Here is a 23,882-nt window from a genome sequence, read left to right as displayed (position 1 = left end):
ACGAAGAACTTGACATATCTCTTTGGCATGTGGGTGACATAATCCTTAATGAGTATTGGAAGGGGAGGGGAGTAAATGTTTAACACATTAAATGTGAGACTGAACAGTCATGATTTAAGTGGGGAGAAATGGTCCCCTAGTTTAGTTTTTATCCCATTCAAACATTAAAGTAAAAGAGAAGTTTTGCTTTGCTGTCGAGAAAATGTTTTTACAGAAAACAGGCTATGGATATTCCAAGTTTATTAGTAATTAATTTCTGAGGCCATACTGGCTAATCATGATAAAACATAAAAACAGGAAGAAAGGAAGAACACCAGGACAAGAGACAGCCAGTGAAAAAATTGAAAAAAAATATGCAAATATTTCGATCAAGACCTCCGCTTGACCGTTCTCAGTGCAAAATAAAACTGATAAAAATATAAAAAACTAAACCTTAAAACAAAACACAAAACTCAAATAGGATGAATTTCTTAGTAACGGTGAAGGGGTAACTGAATTAAAATCACTAATCTAATGGTCCCCTAGTTTAGTTTTTATCCCATTCAAACATAAAAGTAAAAGAGAAGTTTTGCTTTGCTGTCGAGAAAATGTTTTCACATGTGTGCCAATGGAAGAGAGAATTTTCGCTCCCCCAGCTTTAGAAGACCAGAAAAAAGTAATAAGATATAAGATAATATTTATTTCAACAAAGCGACTATCACAAGCCCAAAAGGGCCGAATTCGCACTTCAGCGTCAGTACAACATCATAAATTGCAATCAATAAAAAGTCAAACGATAAAAACTCGTAAAGTTAAAACAGGGAAAACAAATTTTAACAAAAATGTAGCTAGCAAGAATTACAAAGTTCGCAATTGCAAAATAAACACTCAAACTATAAGATAAGAGTGGAGTGAGAAAAAAAAAGGGGGGGGGTATTAATTTAAAATTTCAACTATGTGAGGGATTAATGTTCTTAGATAAGATAAGATAAGATATTTAATTTCAAAAAATAACTATCACAAGCCCCGAGGGACGCATTCCGGAATTCGCATTCCAGAGTCATAAAACCATAAAAATAAAAACACATCATAAAAATAGCACAACAACTAAAAAACTGGTTAAACAATGTCAAAAACAACTAAATCAGAAAGGCAAAGCCATTCATTTGTCAAAAAAAAGAAAAAATTAAACGGCAATATGTCAGAAAGTTGAAAAGGTAAGTCGTAAAACAAAACTAAAAGAGTGAGATAAAATTAGCGTTGAAAAGGTTTAAAAGAGAACATATAAACAATCGGTGGGAACAAACGAATCAAACGAACAACGACCTAAAGCACCTCACATGAAAGAGAGAAAAAAAAAACGGGGGGAGGCGAAACTAGTTGGCTATTTTATTTATTTTTTCTGTGATGAAGGGGACAAAGGTTTTTTTTATATCTGGAGGTAACGCAACGAATGGGGGACAAAACTGGGATGGGCTCAGAAACAGCTCGAGGCTGTCGTAATCTGGATGGTGAGTGACATTATCTATATATATAAAAATAAGTTGTCTGTCTGTGGATGTGTGGATGGATGTGTGGATGGATGTGTCAGGTGACGTCACCTGAAAAAACTGGATTAGGTGACGTCAAAACTGAAAAAACTAAAAAAAGGCAAAAACTACAAAAAAAACTAAAAACTAATAAAAAAAATAAAAAAGCTAAAAAACTAAAAAAACTATAAAGGTAAAAACCAATAAAAAACTAAAAAAAAAACTGAAAAAACTAAAAAAAGGCAAAAACTACAAAAAAAACTAAAAACTAATAAAAAAAGTAAAAAAGCTAAAAAACTAAAAAAACTAAAAAAACTAAAAAAAGGTAAAAAACTAAAAAAAATAAAAAATAAAAAAAAACTAAAAAAAAGGAAAAAACTGAAAAATAAGCTAAAATAAAGGTAAAAACCAATAAAAAACTAAAAAAAAAAAGGAAAAAACTAATAAATGACGACACTCAAAGAGAAAGCGACCAGGACAAAAAACTAAAAAAAAAGGCAAAAACTACAAAAAAACTAAAAACTAATAAAAAAAATAAAAAAGCTAAAAAACTAAAAAAACTAAAAAAAGGTAAAAAACTAAAAAAACTAAAAACTAAAAAAAAACTAAAAAAGGTAAAAACTAAAAGAACTAAAAAAGAAAAAAATAAATGACGACACTCAAAGAGAAAGCGACCAGGACAAAAGGAATGTTCGATTAGCAATCAACAAAGCACCGGGACACAGGGAGTATAAATGACGACCAGGACACAAGTAAAAAAAAAAATTAACAAAACTAAAAAGAAGGTAAAAACTACAAAAAAACTAAAAAGAAAAAAAAACTAAAAACTAATAAAAAAACTAAAAAATCTAAAAATCTAAATAAACTAAAAAAGAAAAAAAAAGGAAAAAAATAAAGGAGAAAAACAAAACTAAAAAACGAATGTATATACAGACCGGTACACCGGGATACAAATGACGACCGGGACACAGGGAATATAAATAACGACCGGGACACAGGGACACAACTACAACGGGGACACCGGGGGAAACAGGGGGATAACCTGACAATCTATTTATATGCAAAGACAATGGGACAGCAAAGAATGTTGTATATTCGCAAGTTTTACGTAGTTAAAACCATATATATATATATATATCTATATTCACAGGTGGGACATAGGGACACAACTACAATGGCGCGTAACTATTATGGCGCGTAACGACTTACGCGCGCGGGGGGGCTTGGGGGGGGCGCGAAGCGCCCCCACCAACTAGGTGTTGGGGTGGCGCGAAGCGCCACCCCAACAGCTAGTTATTAATAATAATGTAATGTTACATTGCGGAAATATGAAAGTTTTCTAGCGTCAATTTTTGAAAAACTTTGTCTAAAAATTATAATGGTAAATAAAATAAATGTTTGTTTGTCAGGGTGGCCTTTCAAAGTATTTAGCCTCAAAGCTACTTTGGCACTCAGTAGCACGAGCCTTACATAAAGAATCATTTTAGTTATAAATACAATGTATCAGGCAAAAACATTTCTAAAAATCACTCTATAAATTTTTGGCCCGATTTTACCTGAAAATATTTGAAGATACTAGGAATTTGGAAATGGATTTCAAAATGCCACAACTACCATGGCAAATTTTTAGGATTAATTACTGCATTTAGGATTAGGATTAAGTATTGCGTAATTACTGTTTTGATAAGTTATATTCAGAACTCTTAGCTCATAAATTTTATTTTTGAATTTTTTTTAAATTGTGGAGATTTTATAGTCAAAGCATTTAGTTTTTGATTAACCCATAGACATTAAGTTTGACACCCATGGGGCACAGGCAAAAGTTTTTTGTGGGGGAGGACACTGAGCCTATATTTGGAGGTGGAGTTAGAGGATAAATAGAAAACAGGAAAACAGAGGTGGACATTACTACTCCACAAATTCGCGGAAAAAAAATCACAAAATACTGAAAAAAAGATCGCTGAAAAATGGCAGAAAAAAAAATTGTAAAGATTAGTCCGACCGGTCGGAAATACTGCTCTGTCGGGTATCACCCAAAAAATTAAAATTATGTCATTTTCATGAACAGTTTAGATATATTTACTCGAACTCCCAGCACACACTATACAAAATGTGTTTTTTTTTTACTTATACAAAATTTAGAAAACAGCAAACAAAAGGGATGTTGCTTCAAACATCGTTTCTGAATTATTGCACTTTTTTAACCTTCATCTAAACTGTACTTGAATACGGATATTTGGATATTTTTCAACTTTGTATTAACGGCTGAGCGAGACAATATATTTTATTACAGTTGGTAAAAACAATCGATGCTTTGCAATATGGTTTAGCAGTACTTGTAGACTATCCCAAAAATCATAAACAACAGTAAAATAGTATAGAAATTGCTTTTGCTGTTACTGCACATTTTCAGTTTCCTTTAACTCATGATTTTTTTTTTTACTTATTTTCATGAGAAGAATATTTGGAGTCACACAGGGTCAAACCTTGAACCGACCACCATTTTAACTGCAAAACATTTAAAACCCAGTTGAAGTGCAATATATGTAAGCTAGAAAAGTATGACCGGCACTAACAGCCTACTTAGAACTGCTTCTTTAGCACTGACGTTCAAAACACTGTGATGCACAGGGTACATACCCCCTTAACAATTTCATCGGCTACTTTATGTGCTACAACGGTAAGGTTTTTCCTCCTGAATTGGGAAAAGCTTTATGGGCCTCTTGTAACTTGCAAAGAGAGTTCGTGGGTCACATGTTATTGCAACACTGCATGGGGTATTAGTACTGGAGGTCTGGTTTAATCTCCTTTGCTACATTCAAAACTTGAGATGTTCGGAGGCAGAAAGTTTTTTTTATTCGGAATGTACAGTATTTATGGAATATATATTTCCAAAGTAACCTCTGGTAACGAGGTGGATTGATGCACTGCTTGAAAATACAGTGCTTGATAATCGGTTCCCACTGCTGCAAGGTTGCGCAACGGGTTTGCTACCTGGCCATGTGAAAAACAAGACTCAGCAACTGAAACATCGACAACAACCTGTCTAAGGCCTTAGTGCAATCAACAGCTCGGTAGGATCTTCATCCTTTATTACTTCCAGAGTCTCCTTAGTTATCCAAGTATCCACATTTTATTGTTTGGTTACCAAACGTTCAGATTTGCCATTTTTATAATTTATATACGTTATTCTTCTATGTTTGTATATTTTAAGGTGAAAGACCCAGTAACTGAAACATAAACAACAACCTGTCGAAGGCCTAAGCGCAATTAACAACTCTGGAGGATCTTCATTCTTTATCCTTTTTTACTTCCAGAATATCCTTAGGTATCCAAGTATCCAAATTTTAATGTTTGGTTACCAGACGTGTAAATTTGCCATTTTTATAGTTTATATGCGTTATTTTTCTATTTTTATTTAAGTTACGATGAAAGAACCAGCAACTGAAAAATCGGAAACAGCCTGTCGAAGGCCTAAGCACAATCAACAGCTCTGGAGGATCTTCATTCTTTATCCTTTTTTACTTCCAGAATATCCTTGGGTATCCAAGTATCCAAATTTTAATGTTTGGTTACCAGACGTGTAAATTTGCCATTTTTATAGTTTATATGCGTTATTTTTCTATTTTTATTTAAGTTACGATGAAAGAACCAGTAACTGAAAAATCGGCAACAGCCTGTCGAAGGCCTAAGCACAATCAACAGCTCTGGAGGATCTTCATTCTTTATCCTTTTTTACTTCCAGAATATCCTTGGGTATCCAAGTATCCAAATTTTAATGTTTGGTTACCAGACGTGTAAATTTGCCATTTTTATAGTTTATATGCGTTATTTTTCTATTTTTATTTAAGTTACGATGAAAGAACCAGCAACTGAAAAATCGGCAACAGCCTGTCGAAGGCCTAAGCATAATCAACAGCTCTGGAGGATCTTCATTCTTTATCCTTTTTTACTTCCAGAATATCCTTGGGTATCCAAGTATCCAAATTTTTATTTTTGGTTACCAGACGTGTAAATTTGCCTCTTTTATAATTTATATACGTTACTCTTCTATTTTTGTATAAGTTACGATGAAAGACCCAGCAACTGAAACATGGACAACAACTTATCGAAGACCTAAGCGCAATCAACAGCTCTGTAGGATCTTCATCCTTTATCCTTTTTTACTTCCGGATTAGGCTATCCTTAGGTATCCAAGTATCCAAATTTTAATATTTGGTTACCAAGCATCTAAATTTGCTATTTTTATAATTCATATACGGTAGTCTTCTATTTTTATATATTTTACGATGAAAGACCAAAATCTGTTAAATATCGATATCCACCCATGAATGTCCGAATTCTCTTTTTCTCTGCTTGGATTCAGTCAGCTTTGTCAGTCTTATGCAAGGTTTTATGGTAAAAGTTAAATTTAGGTTAAATCAGGTTATAAATCTCAGAAATGGGTTAAAAAACCTAGCTTAACCGGTCACCCTCAAACCTTGCATAAAACTGACTGAGCTGAATGGCAAAGCTGACTAAATCCAAGGAGAAAAAAAAATTTGGACATAAACCGGTGAATGTCGATATTCTCCAATTTCGGTCTTTCACGGTAATATATACACTACATTATTGAATCTCTGTCACAAAAAAATCTTATGATCTAGATTTGTAATTCAATATGTGGCGTTAAGGGAAAGAGACAGGGGGGAAGGAGAGAGGCGGAGGGATAGAGAGAGAGAGAGACATGTTCATTCTTTCAAAACCAGATAGGTTCAGACACATAAAGGGGTGGCAGAAACCAATTTGTTGATCTTCATTGATATGTACAGTTATTGTCTATTGGACTTAAGCATTGAATTGAATATTTAAGTAATTACTCAGGTAGTTAAGGGATTATGAGAAAGTGGTTAAGACGTTTTGTAGCTGTGTCCCACCTACTCAAATGAAAACTGAGGAACGAGGCTGATCTGTAGTTGTAGATAACCATTCAAATTTCTCAGTTTGAAAAAAAAATTGTTCAAACCATAGCGAAAATAGCATCAATTTCGGCAAATCATTTGAAGTTTTTGGCGACTTTCGTCGAAAGCACAGCTTAGATACCAATATACAGTTATGAAAACTCCTATCTTGCCCATGAGAAGCTTTTGGTACAGAGCTCTGAACTTGGCGCCTCCTCCAAGCCCGCGCACCGACGCCTAGATCGTGTTACAACACCGTCGGCATGAACGCAATTTTCTTTTGTTGCATACACAGCTTATATACACCAATACGAGTTTCCTGTTACCAATTAGATACCAATACCAGTTTCCTGTTTCCAGCCGCTACCATCGCTACCGCGCACTGTGTCCCAAAAATAAATCGAGTTTTCAAAACTGTATATTGGTATCTAAGCTGTGGTCGAAACAAAGAAATTAGTAATTTGACTCTTTATCTACGGTGTCTTTTTATGGTAGTAAGTAACTACGAATGTTTAATTAATTCTATTGTATGCGTATGCTCCTACCCTAGGGGTCAGTTATATAGACCCTGTTTCGAAATATCATCTTTGACCAGAGTTATATTCATGTTACTGCCTCAAAACTTCAAATTTCCTTTAAAGTTCGACATTGCAGATGTGCACAACAGGATAGTAGGTGTTGAGACTGGATTAGAATATCTTTGGTCAACCTGATTGGTACAAGTAAAATTTGTATAAACAGACCATCCTTCTGTGATTTAGTTAACAAATTATTATTTTATAGCACAACTAATGGAATCAAGATTCTAGGATTTGTGACATATACATAGTGATGTCACTATGTCTACTGACATAGTGAAACTCGTCGTTTTGTAGTTGGTTAGGGATCTCCTTGTTTTGTGCGATTTTTTTTTGGGTTGTGCATAATGACCTTTGGGCTTTTGAAATACACTGATCTGTCTATCTACCAATCTATATATATTCAATAACACATAGCAGTCAAGTGAGCGTAGGAGTTTATGCAATTTTAAATAAACATAAAATTAAGTTTTTTTAACTTAAATTAAATTAGCGTAAAATAATAAATGGGGTTTCGTTTAACTGAGAAAATCAAGTAAGATACTCTGGAGAGAGACTCCTTTCAAAATATCATTAAATCCAGTTTAGGTTTTCTCAAATGCTACTAAAAAGAATTACTTTTGACCAAAGCAGTATCTAGGGGGTAGGGGGTTTGACCCCCCAAATGTTTGTCCGACTCGCAAAAACATAACAAAAATGTATTCTGATTCATTTTTTAAAGAACTTTGTTTATCCCTCCCCCGAAGCAAATATATCCTCTCTCCCGAAGAAAATACACCTCCCCCCAAAAATAATGTTGGATGTGGCTCTGCTTTGGACTAATTTAAAAATCAACTTCAACGAATGAACAAAATTGAAAATTATTTTATTCCGACAGTTTAGTCAATATTCCATGAAGCACCGTTTATATCTAGCTAAACAAGTTTGCAAACCCTGCTTGACTAAGAAAAATGTAAAATTAATTATGAGCATTGTAGCTTCGCGCGAGGCTTCATGAATGGCTGCATCGAAATACTAACAATTTTGATGACAATCTTTGAAAGGTGTTGAGAAATTGTCGATGAATTTTGAGAGTAAACCGAAATCTGAAGAATAAAACACAGCTCGTAAATTTCTTTATTTAATAAATATTAAATTTACATTAACGATGGGTTACAAATAAACACACATGGGTAATAATAAACAAATATTATAAAGACTGCTTGGTTATGAGTGTTAGGGTATAGCACTAATAGCTTTTAGATTCTGATCACTTTTGATATGAATCATTTTTCAATTGAACACAAATCTTTATTGAAGACAACTGTACACAATCTATTCTTAATATAATCACTTTTTTATCTCTGTTCCAATGGAGTCTAAGGCACCTATAATTTTCGGACAGGACTATCAAGAGCCGAGACTGAACTGAGACGAATATCTTACAATCAAAAGTGATATATTTTTTTGGATCAGAGCTAATTTTTAATGTTCTTGTCAAAAGGCACGGCTGATTTGTTTTACTTATTTCTATTTCTTATTAGAAATAGATTTGGAATCATTATTATTTCCTATTATTAGATTTTTTGCTTATTTCTATTTCTTATTAGAAATAGATTTGTTATTACTATTATTATTTCTTATTATTAGATTTGTTTTGCTTATTTCTATTTCTTATTAGAAATAAATTTGTTATTATCATTATTTCTTATTATTAGATTTGTTTTGCTTATTTCTATTTCTTATTAGAAATATATTTGTTATTATTTCTTATTATTAAATTTGTTTTGCTTATTTCTATTTCTTATTAGAAATAGATTTGTTTTACTTATTTCTATTTCTTATTAGAAATAGATTTGTTATTTTTATTATTTCTTATTATTGGTTTGTTTTGCTTATTTCTGTTTCTTATTAAAAATAGATCTGTTATTATTATTGTTTCTTATTATTAAATTTGTTTTGCTTATTTCTATTTCTTATTAGAAATAGATTTGTTATTATTATTATTTCTTAATATTAGATTTGTTTTGATTATTTCTATTTCTTATTAGAAACAGATTTGTTATTATTGTTATTTTTTATTATTAGATTTATTTTGCTTATTTCTATTTCTTATTAGAAATAGATTTGTTATTACTATTATTATTTCTTATTATTAGATTTGTTTTGCTTATTTCTATTTCTTATTAGAAATAGATTTGTTATTATTATTATTTCTCAATATTAGATTTGTTTTGATTATTTGTATTTCTTATTAGAAACAGATTTGTTATTATTATTGTTTCTTATTATTAGATTTGTTTTGCTTATTTCTATTTCTTATTAGAAATAGATTTGTTATCATTATTTCTTATTATTATTTGTTTTGCTTATTTCTGTTCCTTATTAGAAATAGATTTATCATTATCATTATTTCTTATTATTGGATTTGTTTTGCTTATAAGTAGGAGTAGGCACTTTGATCTTCATTAGAAGTAGACAAATAGTTTTTCTTTTCGTTTTGTTTTTTATTTCTGCTCTGACCATCAGTAGCAATAGAACTAATGCAGCACTAATAGCACTAGAATAATCAAAAATAACTATTTGAAAAAAATACAATGGCAACAATGTTTGGAAGTTATACTGGCAACTAGTGTAGGAATAGCAATGATGGAGGTACGAGCTTTCGAGGGGACTCTGTGGAAAGGACCACCTCAGAAACCGTTTCGGTTGATCAACTCGCCAATTCCGCACTTCCAATAACTTATATGTTTCTCAAACTTCATCAGGCAGGCCTGACTTCAACCCACCTGCTGATAGCTTGTAAAATGACCTGTGATTGTGAAAATGATCCAAATGAGGATTGGTGAGAGGAATCTAAATATATTTTAAGTGTGAATGCATTTAATAGTTGTTTGTATTTTGTTTTGTTGTTGTTTTTTTCCAAATAACGGGCCATTGAGCCCTTAGGGATGTTTTTATTTATAAATGGATGGATATCGATAATAAAAGGAACTTGAACTTGACAGACTCCCAGTTTCTTCACAAAGCTGTCATTCGTTTTGTATCTACAAAAAGATTAGGGAATTTATAGCTAATAGTTGAGTTATTTTTAACGCTATCCATTGGAGTTAATCTTTTATGGATTGGGATCGGTCTTTATTTGAGGTGTTGAATTAATGTGATTTTATCCTACCCATTCTGGGTTTTTGATATGGGAAGAAGGCTTTGTATTTTATTTCTATTCAATATAATAGCAGATTTAGATTCTTACTTTTTTTTTCTTAGTCCCCTGCTCTTCCCTGGTCATGGAGCCATGTGGGGGAGACAATATTGAAGTCGATTTTTTTAGATGTGAGCATATTAAATCATAAATAATTCGTGTTGTTTTACTTTTACTTATCTTTATCTGATATTTAATATAAGAGTGAAACTCGATTTGACAATTCCCAGCTTCCACAATAAAAAATAAATAAAAACGAAGAAATCCACTTGGGGCATGGATGTAAAACATTAATAAGTAAATACAGAAAAGAAAACTCTCGCTCTATACGAAGAAATTTAGCACGTAGATTTTATAGAAAGCCCTTCGTTGAAAAAGCAACTTACTTCTCCCGAATAATAATTCAAATGATACAGTTCCTCATTTTATTAGAGTAAGACATTTATAAAAATGCATAAAACATTGTTTTTGGTTATCTTAGTCCCCCATTAGTGGGTCATTTCCGGCTTAGTTACTTTTATAATTACTGCAACAACCAGATTCTGTCCATCAGGTGAAAAGCCTTTTTCCTTTTTTTTTTCTTGGTTAGCCTAGACGCTTACCAAGTAATTCCGTGTGGTATCCAAAAGAAGACAAGAGTTTATTATGGAGAAAAAGTAAATTGAAAAAAGGGTCATCAAAAACGAAATTGATATTTTTAATGGTCCTAAATTAGCCTCAATAAGTCAGTGACAAACTGCATTTTGATGGCTAGTATTACCTTGCTTTATTAGCCATGCTGTATTGATTGGTACAGTCCAAGAAGTGATTAGAAGTACCCCTTTCGATTTAAACTGATCTCAAAGGCATTATTGATTAGGCCTGCTTTGAGGTTGTTTGCCTTTTTAGGTTTTTCAATTGTTATTTCTTCATTTTCCACTTTTTATGTCTTTTATTTATTTCTTTATGTATTTGTCAAAATTTTCTTTACGTATTTATCAAGGAATATCTTGGCGGATGTTTAACTAAATCAAAACGAACTATGAACATATAGATTTTTAAAAAGGTGACGAAGCAATATTTCAGAACGGTTCACTTCAGCCACATAGAAGACCGAGTCATGCAGAATTTCCATCTACATGAACAACATTACTCATCTCTGTCCATCCAAATGTCTTTACTAAAATTATTATTAAGAAAATATTCAACAAAAATACTGTTCTTCAAAAATTTTGACGAAATAATCAAATTTTGTCCAAAATTTTACTTATAATCCAATATTTGAATTCTCAAGCAAAAAACTGAAAACAATCAATTACAAGTATTGGCACATACAATTTAACAGCTATAAGTAACTTTCAATTTCCCTTCTAATGAACATCTAAAATTATCCAGGGGGAATATAGGTGGGAATTATCTGGGAGGATCTTTGCACAGGGAATTTTCCTGTGCAGGGGAAATTTTTCAGGGGGGGTTAGGGTACACAGGCTCCCAAAAAACGTGGACCATTCATATATATTGACTTTTTTATTAACAGGTATAACTATAATGAAGTTATGGGATAAGAGCCTAGAGTAAGATATCTTCTGAGTGTCATGTCAATCAACATGGATTTTGACGGTCACCGTCAGCAGGTTAATGGGGAGAGTTAATGAGGACCCCATCATATGTGGAATAATTTATGTTCATTTTCAGTTTTAATCTTGTTCCTTTGTTTAAAGGAGTTTCATAATTTTTAAAAATTATGAAAAATATAAATATTACTGAAATCAGAAATTATATTACAATTTAGGTATCGGGTTGAATTGAACCTGCCTTCTCTTGCATTCTAATTTATAATTTTCAATGCAACTAGTTTATACTTTGATTCGTCAAACGGAAAAAAAAAGAATTTACAAGGAAATTAGAAAGGTTGGTAAAAGGACAAAAAGGAGGTAAATGGTTCATCTCCCCTTAGCTTTTATACCCCCCTCCCCAATTTTTTTTTTAATGTAAGGAAATTAAAAAGGTTAATAAAAAACAAAGAGGGGTAAGGCAAAACTGAATATTTACCCTCAAAACTGAGGATTTACTCCAAGATGAATGCTACAGACAAGCATGGGCAATAATGAAAATAAATTAGGGCAAGCAGGCCCGGATCGAATAGACATGGGGTCTGGATATTTTTGTGGGTCCCTCTACTAAGTAAATAATTAAATAAAATATAAATGTATAGTAGTTTACGCTTTTAAAATAGTTCAGTTGAGTAGTGCAAAATCGCTTGAATATAGGATTATTCGGATTAAAGTCAACAATTTCGACTTGAACTTTAACGGGTATCTTAGAAGTTATTTTTTTATAGTTTAAATTATATATTATATAATAATAAACATATTAATAAATCTCATCCAGCAACGGAAACTTAAAAGAAATATATTTGTAATTACTTGATTAATTCATAATTTATTCCTTATCATCAAAAAACAATTTCACTAAATTTTAAATATTTTTTGTTCATTTTGATGGTGACGCGGGGCTTTTTCAAAAGCACGGCCTGATTGGATTCAATCGTTCCAGTTCCCCTTTATAAGGCTTATTGTAGGATTTTCAGGTGATTATTCACAACTTTCCTTTTGCAAAGCATTCAAAATTATAAAAATGAGAAGATCAGACATAATTAAGACTCTAAATGAAGACTAATGAGTATTTATTGTTGATTTGTATTTTCAGTCAGGTTGGACAAAATACAGACTCTGATGGATAAAAGTCAACTTAATGAAATTTTTTTTTTTCACTACCGAATATTTTCAAAGATACAGAGTTTAATCAAAACCAGCGTTAGCGGTAATTCATATTCTCTGCCACCTCCTGGAAATGAAAACCTCGAGACAGGCTCTAGCTGGTATACTTGTAGGGATACCACTATCAATCAAGCTAGCATCAATCTAGACTGTAGGGATACAGGTCATAGGGATATCAGCGATCGTTCTATAAAAACTAGAGTTTGCGCAAAAGTCGTGGACAGGAAGATGGGTATCTAGGCATGGGTATCCCTTAAGCATATTTTCTGACTTTTATGATTGCCCCATGAATTCCAAAGAATTTTCATATAATCCATATTTATCTTTCACATCTTTCACTTCCATCGAAAACGACCCCCCGATAACTCCTGTTTACACGTTTGAACAACATTTTTTTTTTAATATATTCAATATGTATAGTCGTGGTACACACCGTTCTGATGCTTAATGGAGGTCAAAGGAATTTTCTATGATTAGATGCTAAGACTTCCAAATTTGCAGTAAAGTAGAAACGGACATCAAAGAAAAAAACATTCACTCCTGAAAATCCCAATTTTCTAAGATTTTTCTTTTGGTTGTTTAAGAATTGTGAAGCTTTTGGGAAAGTGCTATGTTTTTGTAAGTATTGCCACGTTTAATTACAAATATATACAAGAAAAACTATTAGTCAAATTTTAGCGTGTTTTTCAAACAATTCGTTGTAACGAACTGTAAGTAAGGAGCGACCCGGCTCAATAGTAAGCGAAACTCTAAAAAACAGAATTTTATCCAAATAGATATATCAACGGAAACAGCTTATTATGCTGATTAAAAATATATAAGTTTCATTAAGTTTAATCTTACCCATTAAAAGATACAAGCCTGAGAGAATTTTCCTGATTTTCCAAAAATGGAGGAAACATCCGCTAAAAGTCATAGAATCTTAATGAAAATCGCACCATCAGAATTAGCGTATCAGAAAACCTCACTGTAGAGGTTGAAATTTCCTATCTGTAAAAATGTGGAATTTTGCATATTTAGCCATAAGAAAGATCACGGATGCGTAATTATTCTTTTTTTTTCAGGCATGATCGTATTGACCATGGTCCTAGAACACAGTGTGAGGGCTCATTTGAGCGGAAATTAAAAGTTCTAGTGCCCTTTTTAAGTAGCCAAAAATATCGTAGGGCAGCTAGGCCCCCTCCTCCGCCCCTCTTTCTCCCCAAATCTTCCGATCATAATTTTTAGATAGCCATTTTGTTCATCATAGTTTAAAGACCAGGAGGAGAGTTTACATCAGTGGAGCTATTGATGCTCGTTCCTGATAGAGCAAAGCTCTTGCGGTTAACTCGCCGAAGCATAGCTCATCAGGACTACCTTGAGCAGAGTACTTCCTCCCAAGAATATCTGAAAACGAGTTTCATCCGGCGATCGGTTGCCACATGGACTTGGACATGGACATGGATCGGTTGCCACCTTGACGCGTTCAAGAGAAGGTATAACAAATACCACAGTGCTGGAAAATGAGATAATTACCAGGACTAGCGGCATGTCATCATCTGTGATGGAGCCGCGAAGCCTGAAAAAGACCCAATAAATTTACCTTTGGATATAACATGCCCCCCAGAGCCCCTGGGGGAAAGTCTTTAAGTTATAAAATTTGCCCATTGTTTGGTATATGATTTGTTATTGGGAAGTAAGCATACACTTTTCGGGGGGGGGGGGGCAAATTTTCTGCTGTAGGTTTTACCATGTGGGAATCTTCCATGGGGAGGGAGGTTTCCAGGGGGTGAACTAGTCAGGAGAAATCATACACTGGGGAGGGAGGTTTCCAGGGGGTGAACTTGTCAGGAGATATCATACACTGGGGAAATTGCCAGAATTCCTATACCAAGTTCTTTTTATAGGTCTTGCTTTCTCTTTTCCATCTCAATTTTACGCGTAGAGTTATTCGGGGTAAATTTTCACCGGGATTGAATTGTCTAGAGGACAGTTTAATTTATTTCACGTCCGTTACTGCCAAAAACTGTTAGACACCGGGTTTTTGAGAATTTTTTCTGCTGATTTTTGAACCGAATATATTTTTATTTGACGTCCGTTACTGCCAAAACTGTTAGACATCATGTTTATGGGATTTTTATTTTGCTGATTTTTCACCAGGTATATTTTATTTGACGTCTGTTGTTGTCAAAAACTGTGTAACTGCACTTGGAGGTGTTGTTTTTCATAAATTTCTTTTGTTCCCAACTTTACATGATTGTTTAAGACATATACGGTTGTCTAAGCTTTCATTTAACCAATCAAGGATTTTTGTTCCATGGGGGGATACAAAGAAACTTTAAAAAACACATCAAAAAGTTTTAGATTTTGTTTCGGTTTTAGATAAGATAAAGGTAAAGAAGACGGCACTGGGTCCTACAATCCCTACTGGCGGTGCCGGTTTCAGCGTTATGGCCCTTCAACCAGGAAGTGCAATGAGGGGTTGAGGGTGTGCTTTCAAAATCCTTCCCTGTTTAACTTCCCAAGATTTCTCCTGGTACCCATCTAAAGCTGGGTCGACTCTGGGCGAGAATATAGAGTCATGCCTCTGACCCCCGTTCAAACCAAACAACCAGTAACACTTGGACTTGAACTCTGTCCTCTCGGACAAAGGGTCATAAATCTAGCACACTAATCACTTACGATTTTAGGTGATGGATAAACATTTTTGGATGGGGGCTTCCGAACCCCAATCTTGATTTCACTCCCTGTCGAAGGCAGTGAATCAGGAGATCAGTATCTGCGCAACGCAGACCATTGGTCAATATGCAAATAAGTTAGTTAGATAGTTTCAAACCCCATAATCCCCCTGGATACGGCCTTGCAAGCAATCATATTTCATTTCCACTGTTCTTGGTAATTTAAGATTAACAGTTTTTTAAACTCTCCAGAAAGAATCGGAAAATTTTTCTACAATGGGAATCAAATGCACATAAATTCACAATTACGACTAGAAATTTTAAAACTTTACTTGGGATAAGGGCCGTATCCAGAATTTTTCTTGGGAGGGGGTACAAAAGAAAAACTTTAGAAGACACATCTTAAATTTTCACTTCACCCCCGTCTGTGAGCAGGTATGTATAGAAAAAAAAAACAGTAGCGATTTAAATTTCAACCAAAATATAAACACAGAGGCAATTCACCAAATCGGTGCCAAAAACTCAATTAGGACATAACTAATGATACAAAACCATCCTTTTTGGCTGTATTAGCATCATTATGAGCAGCTCATTCATGTCGTTATTGCCTTTAATCATACCTTCAATATTCAGATTTTATTTCAGAATTGTTGCCAACCGAAAATTCGAAGATATTTTGTAAAGAAGCAGCATAAATACATCCTTCATCATTCACTTTGAATACGAAAAGAAGCCACAAATCGAAATGCCGTCTCTTTTCAAGTTTCTGATGTATTGGAATATCTTTCTGATAAAGGATTTATAGGCTAGCATAATATCCGAGTTAAAAGAATGATAGAGCAGAACAAGTGATATGACACACATTTCGTTTCTTTCGTTTCTGATAATTTTTTTTTATTCCCATGTTTAAGGGGCTACTCCAAGCAAGCGATAGTTTAAGGAGGGTTAATCGTTTTGTTGCATTGTTTTTTTAAGCTTTATATCAATAAGCCCTGATCATAAGTAAGTAAGTAAAATTCGGTTTTTTCTCTCTATTTCTTTCTTTTCTTTTGTTTATTAAATTTTATTCCTATGTTTAAGGGGCTACTCCATGCAAAAGATGGGTTACGGAGGGTTAATTGTTTCGGTGCATTGTTTTTTTGAGCTTTCTTATAGTAAACCCCGTACATCAGTAAGTAAGTAATTAAGTAATTAAAGATTTTTTTTGTCTTGCTTTTTTTCTTCAGTTTTTTTAAATTTTAATCCTATGCTTAAGACGTAACTCCGAGCAAGCGAAAGCTTAAAATATATACTATCTTTATAAGTGAGCAATAATTTTGTATGTATATATTTATGTATTAATTTATTTATTTATTTTTTCGAGAAAACTGCTCCAAATTTTTTCGAAAAAATTGGCATCATGGGATATTCTGGCCTAAAAAACTATCTAGATAGGTCAAAACTTTGAGAAAATTCGTTAAGAGCCTTAATTTAAGAATAACAAAAAATATGAGAGTGACGTCGTTTTTATATAGACCTACATCATTATTGCAATGACTTTGTCAAACTTGTCACACTTATGTGCAAAAATTGAAGATTTTCATGTATGGAGAATTTTATATTAAATTGTTTAAAGAGCAAAAATCTGGTAATTGCCCTCAGATAGAGCTTTGGTTAGTTTGTTCAGTGAAATCGAATGGTATTCCTCTAAATAAATCTTTAATTGACCCAAGTCGCTGTCACATTGAAAGGTTTTATCTGAAATATTCCCATTACTGCTACAGCTGTTACCCACAGTTGTTTCCTATGCTATTCTCAAAGGTAGAATAAGCAGAGTAATGTAGATCAGGAGGATTAAAGCGTAGTTGACCTTACCTTGTACTCCTGATCCTCTCTCTCAAAACAGGTTATAAAACAGTTTCAGGCAAGTATATTAGAAGTGTATAAAGTCAAACATGACCTTTAGGCGTCCTAGTGACGACATAGCAGCATTGCAAAGTTAGCTAATGCACTGTTTCAAATGTTTCCCGAAATTTACTGCATACAAAGGAAAAGTTTAATATATCATGCTTCCAGGGACATAGCTCAGTGTATTTTGTTGTCAATATCTCACTTCAATTTATCCTTTAAAAATATAAAAAGATCGATGCAGACCTGTGCCGTTTTGCGTTTTTGACCTTCCCCTCTTCCAAGGAAAAACACTCTAACTCCCTCCAGCCCCAATTAGGACAAGTCATTCTCGTCCCCCCAAGGATTAACCCTTTGATTTCAACTATTTTTTCTCTGAAAAATATCTAATACAGTTTTTTTTTATTACTTTTGGAGGAAACTAAAGATTTAAAAATTAGATAGGCATGAGTCTATTTAGACATTCAGAGTAGGCTAAATCAACTAGCCTTCTTGAAAACTTCTACAGAATCAGTTCTAGTAGTGGAGGATCTCCAGCTACAGGGGGAACTTCCTTATTTGGGCATTAAAGATAGCCTATACTAAACTAGAGCATCGACTTACTTCCATATTCAGCTGTCCAGACTGGTATCAAAAACTTTTGGGTGAATGACCTACATGTTCCTGTCAGGAGTTGATTAGCAAATATTCGATTCTTCACTGAATAAAAGCAATGTCCAACTATTATAATACTTAATATTCAAGTCATGACAATTATATGAATCAACTTTTTGTCTTTATATTTTAGTCATTATATTTTAAGTTGTGCTCATTGCCGCAATAGCTTTTACATTTCAAGGGAGGACAAAGAGCCCGTCTCCCACTAGTCCTAGTATCATTTTAGAAAAGACTATCACATTGTCAGACAAAAATATTAGTTCTATTCATTAGAAGTTAAATCAACGCCATACTAAGTTTGGACAAGATTGTTAGGCTTCAAAGACTTTCCCAAGATTGGGACAAATTACCCTCTCTCTTGTGAAAAGCTGGAAAGAAAATGCGCCCCCCCCCCCTCCATGAAATTCTCTGAAAGTTTGGAAATATTTATCTATAGCCTTTACAGAAAGGGCCATGTCAGTCAGATAAATACCCGGAGACATTTCAAAGTGCTATTTAAGGCCTAGCGGAGGTCCAGGCATTTTACTCCCAGGTCAATTATTTTTCAGGGGTGGCAACTCGGTCAAAGAAAAAGTTATCAGTTTTCTTCATCGCTTTAACTAAATAAACATGAGAAGGTTGAACTTAAGGGGTTCCTCACTCAAAATTACGATTAGGCGCAGGTTATCCTTAGAAACTCTTCCTGTAATTATTTATACAATGTAATTTTTTATATATATTTATTAACCGGCAGTTTGGTGTCTGCACGCTACTCATTCTCCAGAATCTGTTTAAACCGGTTACAGCTAACTAATACTTCACTGAATCGCTCAAGAACAATCCGAGTGGTTAGTCCCTTGGTCTAATTTATGTATTCTCATGCGCTCCGATTACAGCTGCATCTAGTCTTTTGAGGGAAATTTTTACTTTGGAACACAAATATGTAAAGTATTTGAAGGGACTGCAGCCAGCAAGTATATATTATAGAAACAAGTTTCTGATTTTTGAATAGAATATTTTTTGCTCTATTTTTTGATACCCCACAGCAACAGTGTCAAATATAGCAATCTAAAATACAAATCTGAAATAGGTTTTATAATTATTTTGGAATTATAAAAAATTAATTGTCGGCTTAAAGATTTGATTAGATCAAAATGTACACCTTTTTTTTTATATCTGTTAAAATTAAAACCGCCGAAATCACTAATTCAGAAACTTCAGGCAAATTCCAAATGTTTAACATGGGAGTTATAGGAAGATTCCTTGAGAGCCCGTCCTGCCTTAAGAGGTGGGTAAAATCCATCCATACAGCTGAATGAGGAAAAATCTTAAGGGGAAAATAGTATTATGAGATTTTGAGGGAGAGGACTTGTAGGTTTCTCCTTACTTATGAGCCTGATGCTAATTTAGAAACGAAAAAATGAACATATAAAGAATATGCATGGAACTCACCGGGCATAATGTTCTCTCTGACAATATGTACATGATTATCTCGATCGGGTCGGGTGTGTTCATGCCAAAATCCGACTACATGACCAAGTTCATGAACCACGATTCCAAATTTATCACAGTTTTTTCCAATGGAGATTGCTTGGGGTCCATTTCCTCGCTTTCCAACAAAGGAACAGCACCTACAGAACAATATCGGTTTAGTATAACGTTAAAGGTCAGCATTTGCTATAAATTGCGAGTCCGGGCAAGCATGCAAGAGGTCGGTCGATGGGCCTATTCCCAAAAAACAATGCTACTACTATCTCCCTATTTTTTAGCCCTCCCCGGATTTTCCCAAAATAAAATGGGGTTCTCCGAAATCTCTCTGAAACTTAACACTCTCAAATACATGAACGATAAGACGAAACACAAATTGTTAATTTTCGGTAACGCAAATTTTATAAGAGACCTCGATATTTTTGGAAAAATTCAGGGAACCACTGAAGAATTCAGGGAGAGTGGAATCACAACAAAAATTATTGGATTTTAGCAATTTTTGGGAATTAAAAATCATTTGATTGTTTTGGCCAACACGCCCCCCCCCTCTGCCCCAACATTTATTTTGCGTAAATGACTCGACTACTCAGACGTTCGCTTAAAGCAGTTCAATAGCCTCCTTGTGCAGACATCAGTACTTTTCATTCATTCAATTGATGGTATTGTTGAGACAGGGGGGGGGGTAATAGGGGGAAATTTCCCCCCCCCCCCATTAAAAAAGCTATAATTTATTAAGTAGCTTCAAACTGTTTAAAAACTCATTCTAAGCTTCAAATTTGATCTTTATTTTGAGCAGACAGGTTTTTTTTTGGTTTTTTTTTTATTAATCCATGCTCGTTTTCAAAATAAGAAAAACGAGAAAAATAGGCTTCCGTTCAGAATACGTTCCACATTAATATTTTTCAAAATATACTGCCTTTGAAACCTTATCATCGAGTAAAAATGTATGCCTAGTTAATGGCAAAATTAAAAAATGTTCTATGCTTCCTGTTTTGCCGCATTGCTTAGGTCAATTTCCCCCCTGATATTTAAGGTGCTTTTACTTCCTAAAATCGATCAGTTCAAGAGTAGGTTCTCTTATTTTTAAAACTTTCAAAGGTGGAAATGAAAACACCCTCTCTAGCTACAAATACATCCTGTGCTATTTTGCCAGAAGATGGGTCATGGATGCATGTTTGTTTTCTTGTTCCGCAGGGGTGATTGTATTGAAATAATGGTCCTAGAAGAACGGTAGAGGGCACATTCGAACTGAAATTAAAAGTTCTAGTGTCCTTTTTAAGTGATAAAAAAGTTTGGAGGGCAACTTGCCCCCCTCCCACACCCATTTATTTCCCAAAGTAATCTGATCAAAATTTTGAGATAGCCATTTTGTCCAGTATAGTTGAAAAATCAATTAACTTTGTTTTTCGTGGTAAAATGGTCTCCAGCATTCCGTTCAGAGAGGCGTGTAAGTTATGAAAGTTGCCCATTGGTTACGCATAGTATTTGTCATTGGGGTCCATTTCCATCTATTCTGTCACTTGTCTTTGTCTTGTCTCACGCTAAGTTGAGAGACAGCAACGAAGAAACAAATTTGTTCTCGAGTTTTACACAGCATAAGTTTGAGTGAGTGACGTATAAACACAAGTACCAAAATTCCTTCTCCCTACGGGAAAAAAAACTCAAATAAAATTCACAAATTTGGAAAGGCTTATTTTCCGCGTGGGCTGGGGTATTTTTTGGGGGAATATTTTCTGCGATGGATATTTTGCGGGGGTATTTTACACGGGGGGTATTTTTCGGGGGTAAACGCCATTTTAAAGACAAGTAGTTGAGCTAGGCGAGCGAGACTTTCAGATATTTACAGGATTTTACATTTTAACTGATCCCTAAAAGGTTTTTTCACCTGGCTGTACTAATTTCTGTAAGAAAATTGAAGAAATTTTCGTGAAAAGTGATTGTGTTTCCTTAATTAAATAAAAACAAGTTTTTTAAACTGAAAGTAAGCACCAACATAAAAACTCAAAACGAAAAAAATTTATACAGTATGTGAAGGGTTGTCCCCTCCTTAATATCTTGCTTTTTACGCTAAAACTCTTAGCAGTTTCAAGGTAGCTTCTTATTGTTATTAAACGGCCCCTGTCGTTCAGTAGCCATTCATAAAAATTTGGACAAACAGTCAAACTTTAGCGTAAGGAGTAAGGTATTGAGGAGGGGGCACCTATTCATGTACGGAATAATTTCTGCTCTTTTTGAATTTCTATGCTGCTCCATACTTTTGGTAATTTTTTTTAATTTCTGTTCATTTTTCAAATAAATCAGGTAAATTTGGCTCACCCTCCATAAAATATACACCCCTCCCTCACGGGAAACTCCTCCATGAAAATTTCATCCGACTTAAATAACAACCCCCCCCTCAAGTTTCCTTCAGACAGTTCCATCCTCGCTGTAAATCCCCCTTCCCGTAAAATTTCTTACAGAAGATTCAGCCTGAAAAATTATCCTTAGCATACTTTCATTTGAAAAAGTCCTTAATCTCTAATCGGTTTCTAGGTCACTCTGGAAACGTCCTCTTCCATGGAAATCAAAACCGCATGCAAAATTGAGTTGGCAAAGATAATGTCAGACAAATAAAACAATTTTTTGTAGGAATTCTGTCGAATCCCCCAGTGTAAAATTTGCCCTGGAAAATACAACTTCCTAAACTTGGATTTTTTCCTCTCCAAGGAGGATTTTGCCAATGGAAATCCACCGCCAGCGAAAAATCACCCCCTTCCCGAAAAAAAGTTAAAGGGGTTGCTTCCTCCTAAAGACCTCGCTCATTACGCTAAAATTCTTTTTTGAATATAAAAACAAGGTTTATTATTCTAACGAAACGGCCATTGTGTTTCAAGAATCGTTCTTAAGGGATTGGGACAAAAAGTCAAAACCTTAGCGTAAAGAGCAAGGTCTTGTTGAAGGGACAACTCTTTTCATATACGTAATAATTTTTGTTTGTTTTAAGTTTTAATGTTGCTCCTTACTTTCAGTTGAAAAAAAATTTTTAACTTAATTTCTTATCGTTTTTAAATAATACTGGAAAATCCGTCTCTCACTCCATGAAAAATTCGGGTACTTGTGTATTCTACGCTACTCATTCAAGTTTACAATGTGTAAAACTCGAGAATAAGGAGGTTTCTTTGGAAGTTTGTTTGTTACTTTAGAAACAGATTTGGGCTATATATTTACCCATTGGGGGGGGGGGGGGGTAATTTATAGCGGGTCTGCATGTAAAATGTGTTAGGTTAAATTATTATGCTTATTATGAAGTAAGAATTATTTTCTGACTTCAAACCGTCCAAATTCCTTAACCCCCCCCCCCTGTTTGCAAATATATAGTCCAAGTTATATATTTCCCATCTATTCTGTCACTTGTCCCTGTCTTTTCTCACGCAAAGCTGAAAGAAACCAACAAAAAAACCGGTTTGTTCTCGAGTTTTACACAGCGTAAACTTGAGTGAGTGGCGTATAATACACAAATACCGAAATTCCCTCCCCCTACAGAAAAAAAATCAAATAAAAGTCTCAAATTTGGCGAGCCTTATTTTCCAGAGTTTGTTTTTTTTCCCGAGAGGGGGGGGGGTATTTTTCGAGGGTAGAGGGGGTTTTCAAGGGGGGTATTTTCTGGGGAGTATTTTCCACGGAGGGTATTTTCCACGTGGGGTTTTTCCGGGGGTATTTTCCAAGCGGGAGGGATGGGGGTATTTTCTGGGGGAAGGGTAAACACCCAGTGGTTAACCCTGGCCGCTCTTTACAATATTAAAACAATAATGCCTAAAACCCCTTATTTGCTTAATAATTCGAAGTATGCCCAATTGGAACATATTTGCCATGAGAAAAACAAAATAAAAAACTCCAAATATGAGAAGAGCAAATCAAAATGAAATCCGCAAATCTGTTTGCTCTTTGGAATAAATGTAGTCAATATTTTTGCTCTTCAGAAAAAAGTAGTAATATTTTGTCTTTTAGAATAAAAAAATCAGTCAGTAAATTAACTATGTCTTATTTTTAATGTATACAATAAGAACAGTCAATTTCTTCAACCATTCAGAATAGAAGAACACAACATATCTATCAAGTGCTATAATGCTATAAATCCTATAAATGCAAATACTATAAATTAAATAAAGTTTGTCAAGAAGCAAACAGCTTACTCTACGATTTGAAATAAATCTAACTGAAATGTATTTGTCAGGAAAAAAAAGAAACAACTTGAAAATGTGAGAAGAG

The 23,882-nt window shown here is 34.0% G+C and overlaps 1 protein-coding gene across 1 annotated transcript in view; it reads right to left on the bottom strand.

The window, feature by feature from the left end:
* The window catches only part of LOC136038582 (protein tolkin-like), a 150,507-nt gene that overhangs the window by 86,759 nt on the left and 39,866 nt on the right, over positions 1 to 23,882 (bottom strand). The window contains exon 4 of the mRNA XM_065721778.1: positions 19,599 to 19,777. Within this exon, the coding sequence (XP_065577850.1) occupies positions 19,599 to 19,777 (179 nt within the window). The remainder of the gene's footprint in view (positions 1 to 19,598; positions 19,778 to 23,882) is intronic.

Source organism: Artemia franciscana, chromosome 18, assembly GCF_032884065.1.
Source record: "Artemia franciscana chromosome 18, ASM3288406v1, whole genome shotgun sequence".
Lineage (NCBI taxonomy): Eukaryota > Metazoa > Arthropoda > Branchiopoda > Anostraca > Artemiidae > Artemia > Artemia franciscana.
The sequence above is the reverse complement of the archived record's forward strand: the minus strand, read 5'-3'. Positions and strand labels throughout refer to the sequence as shown.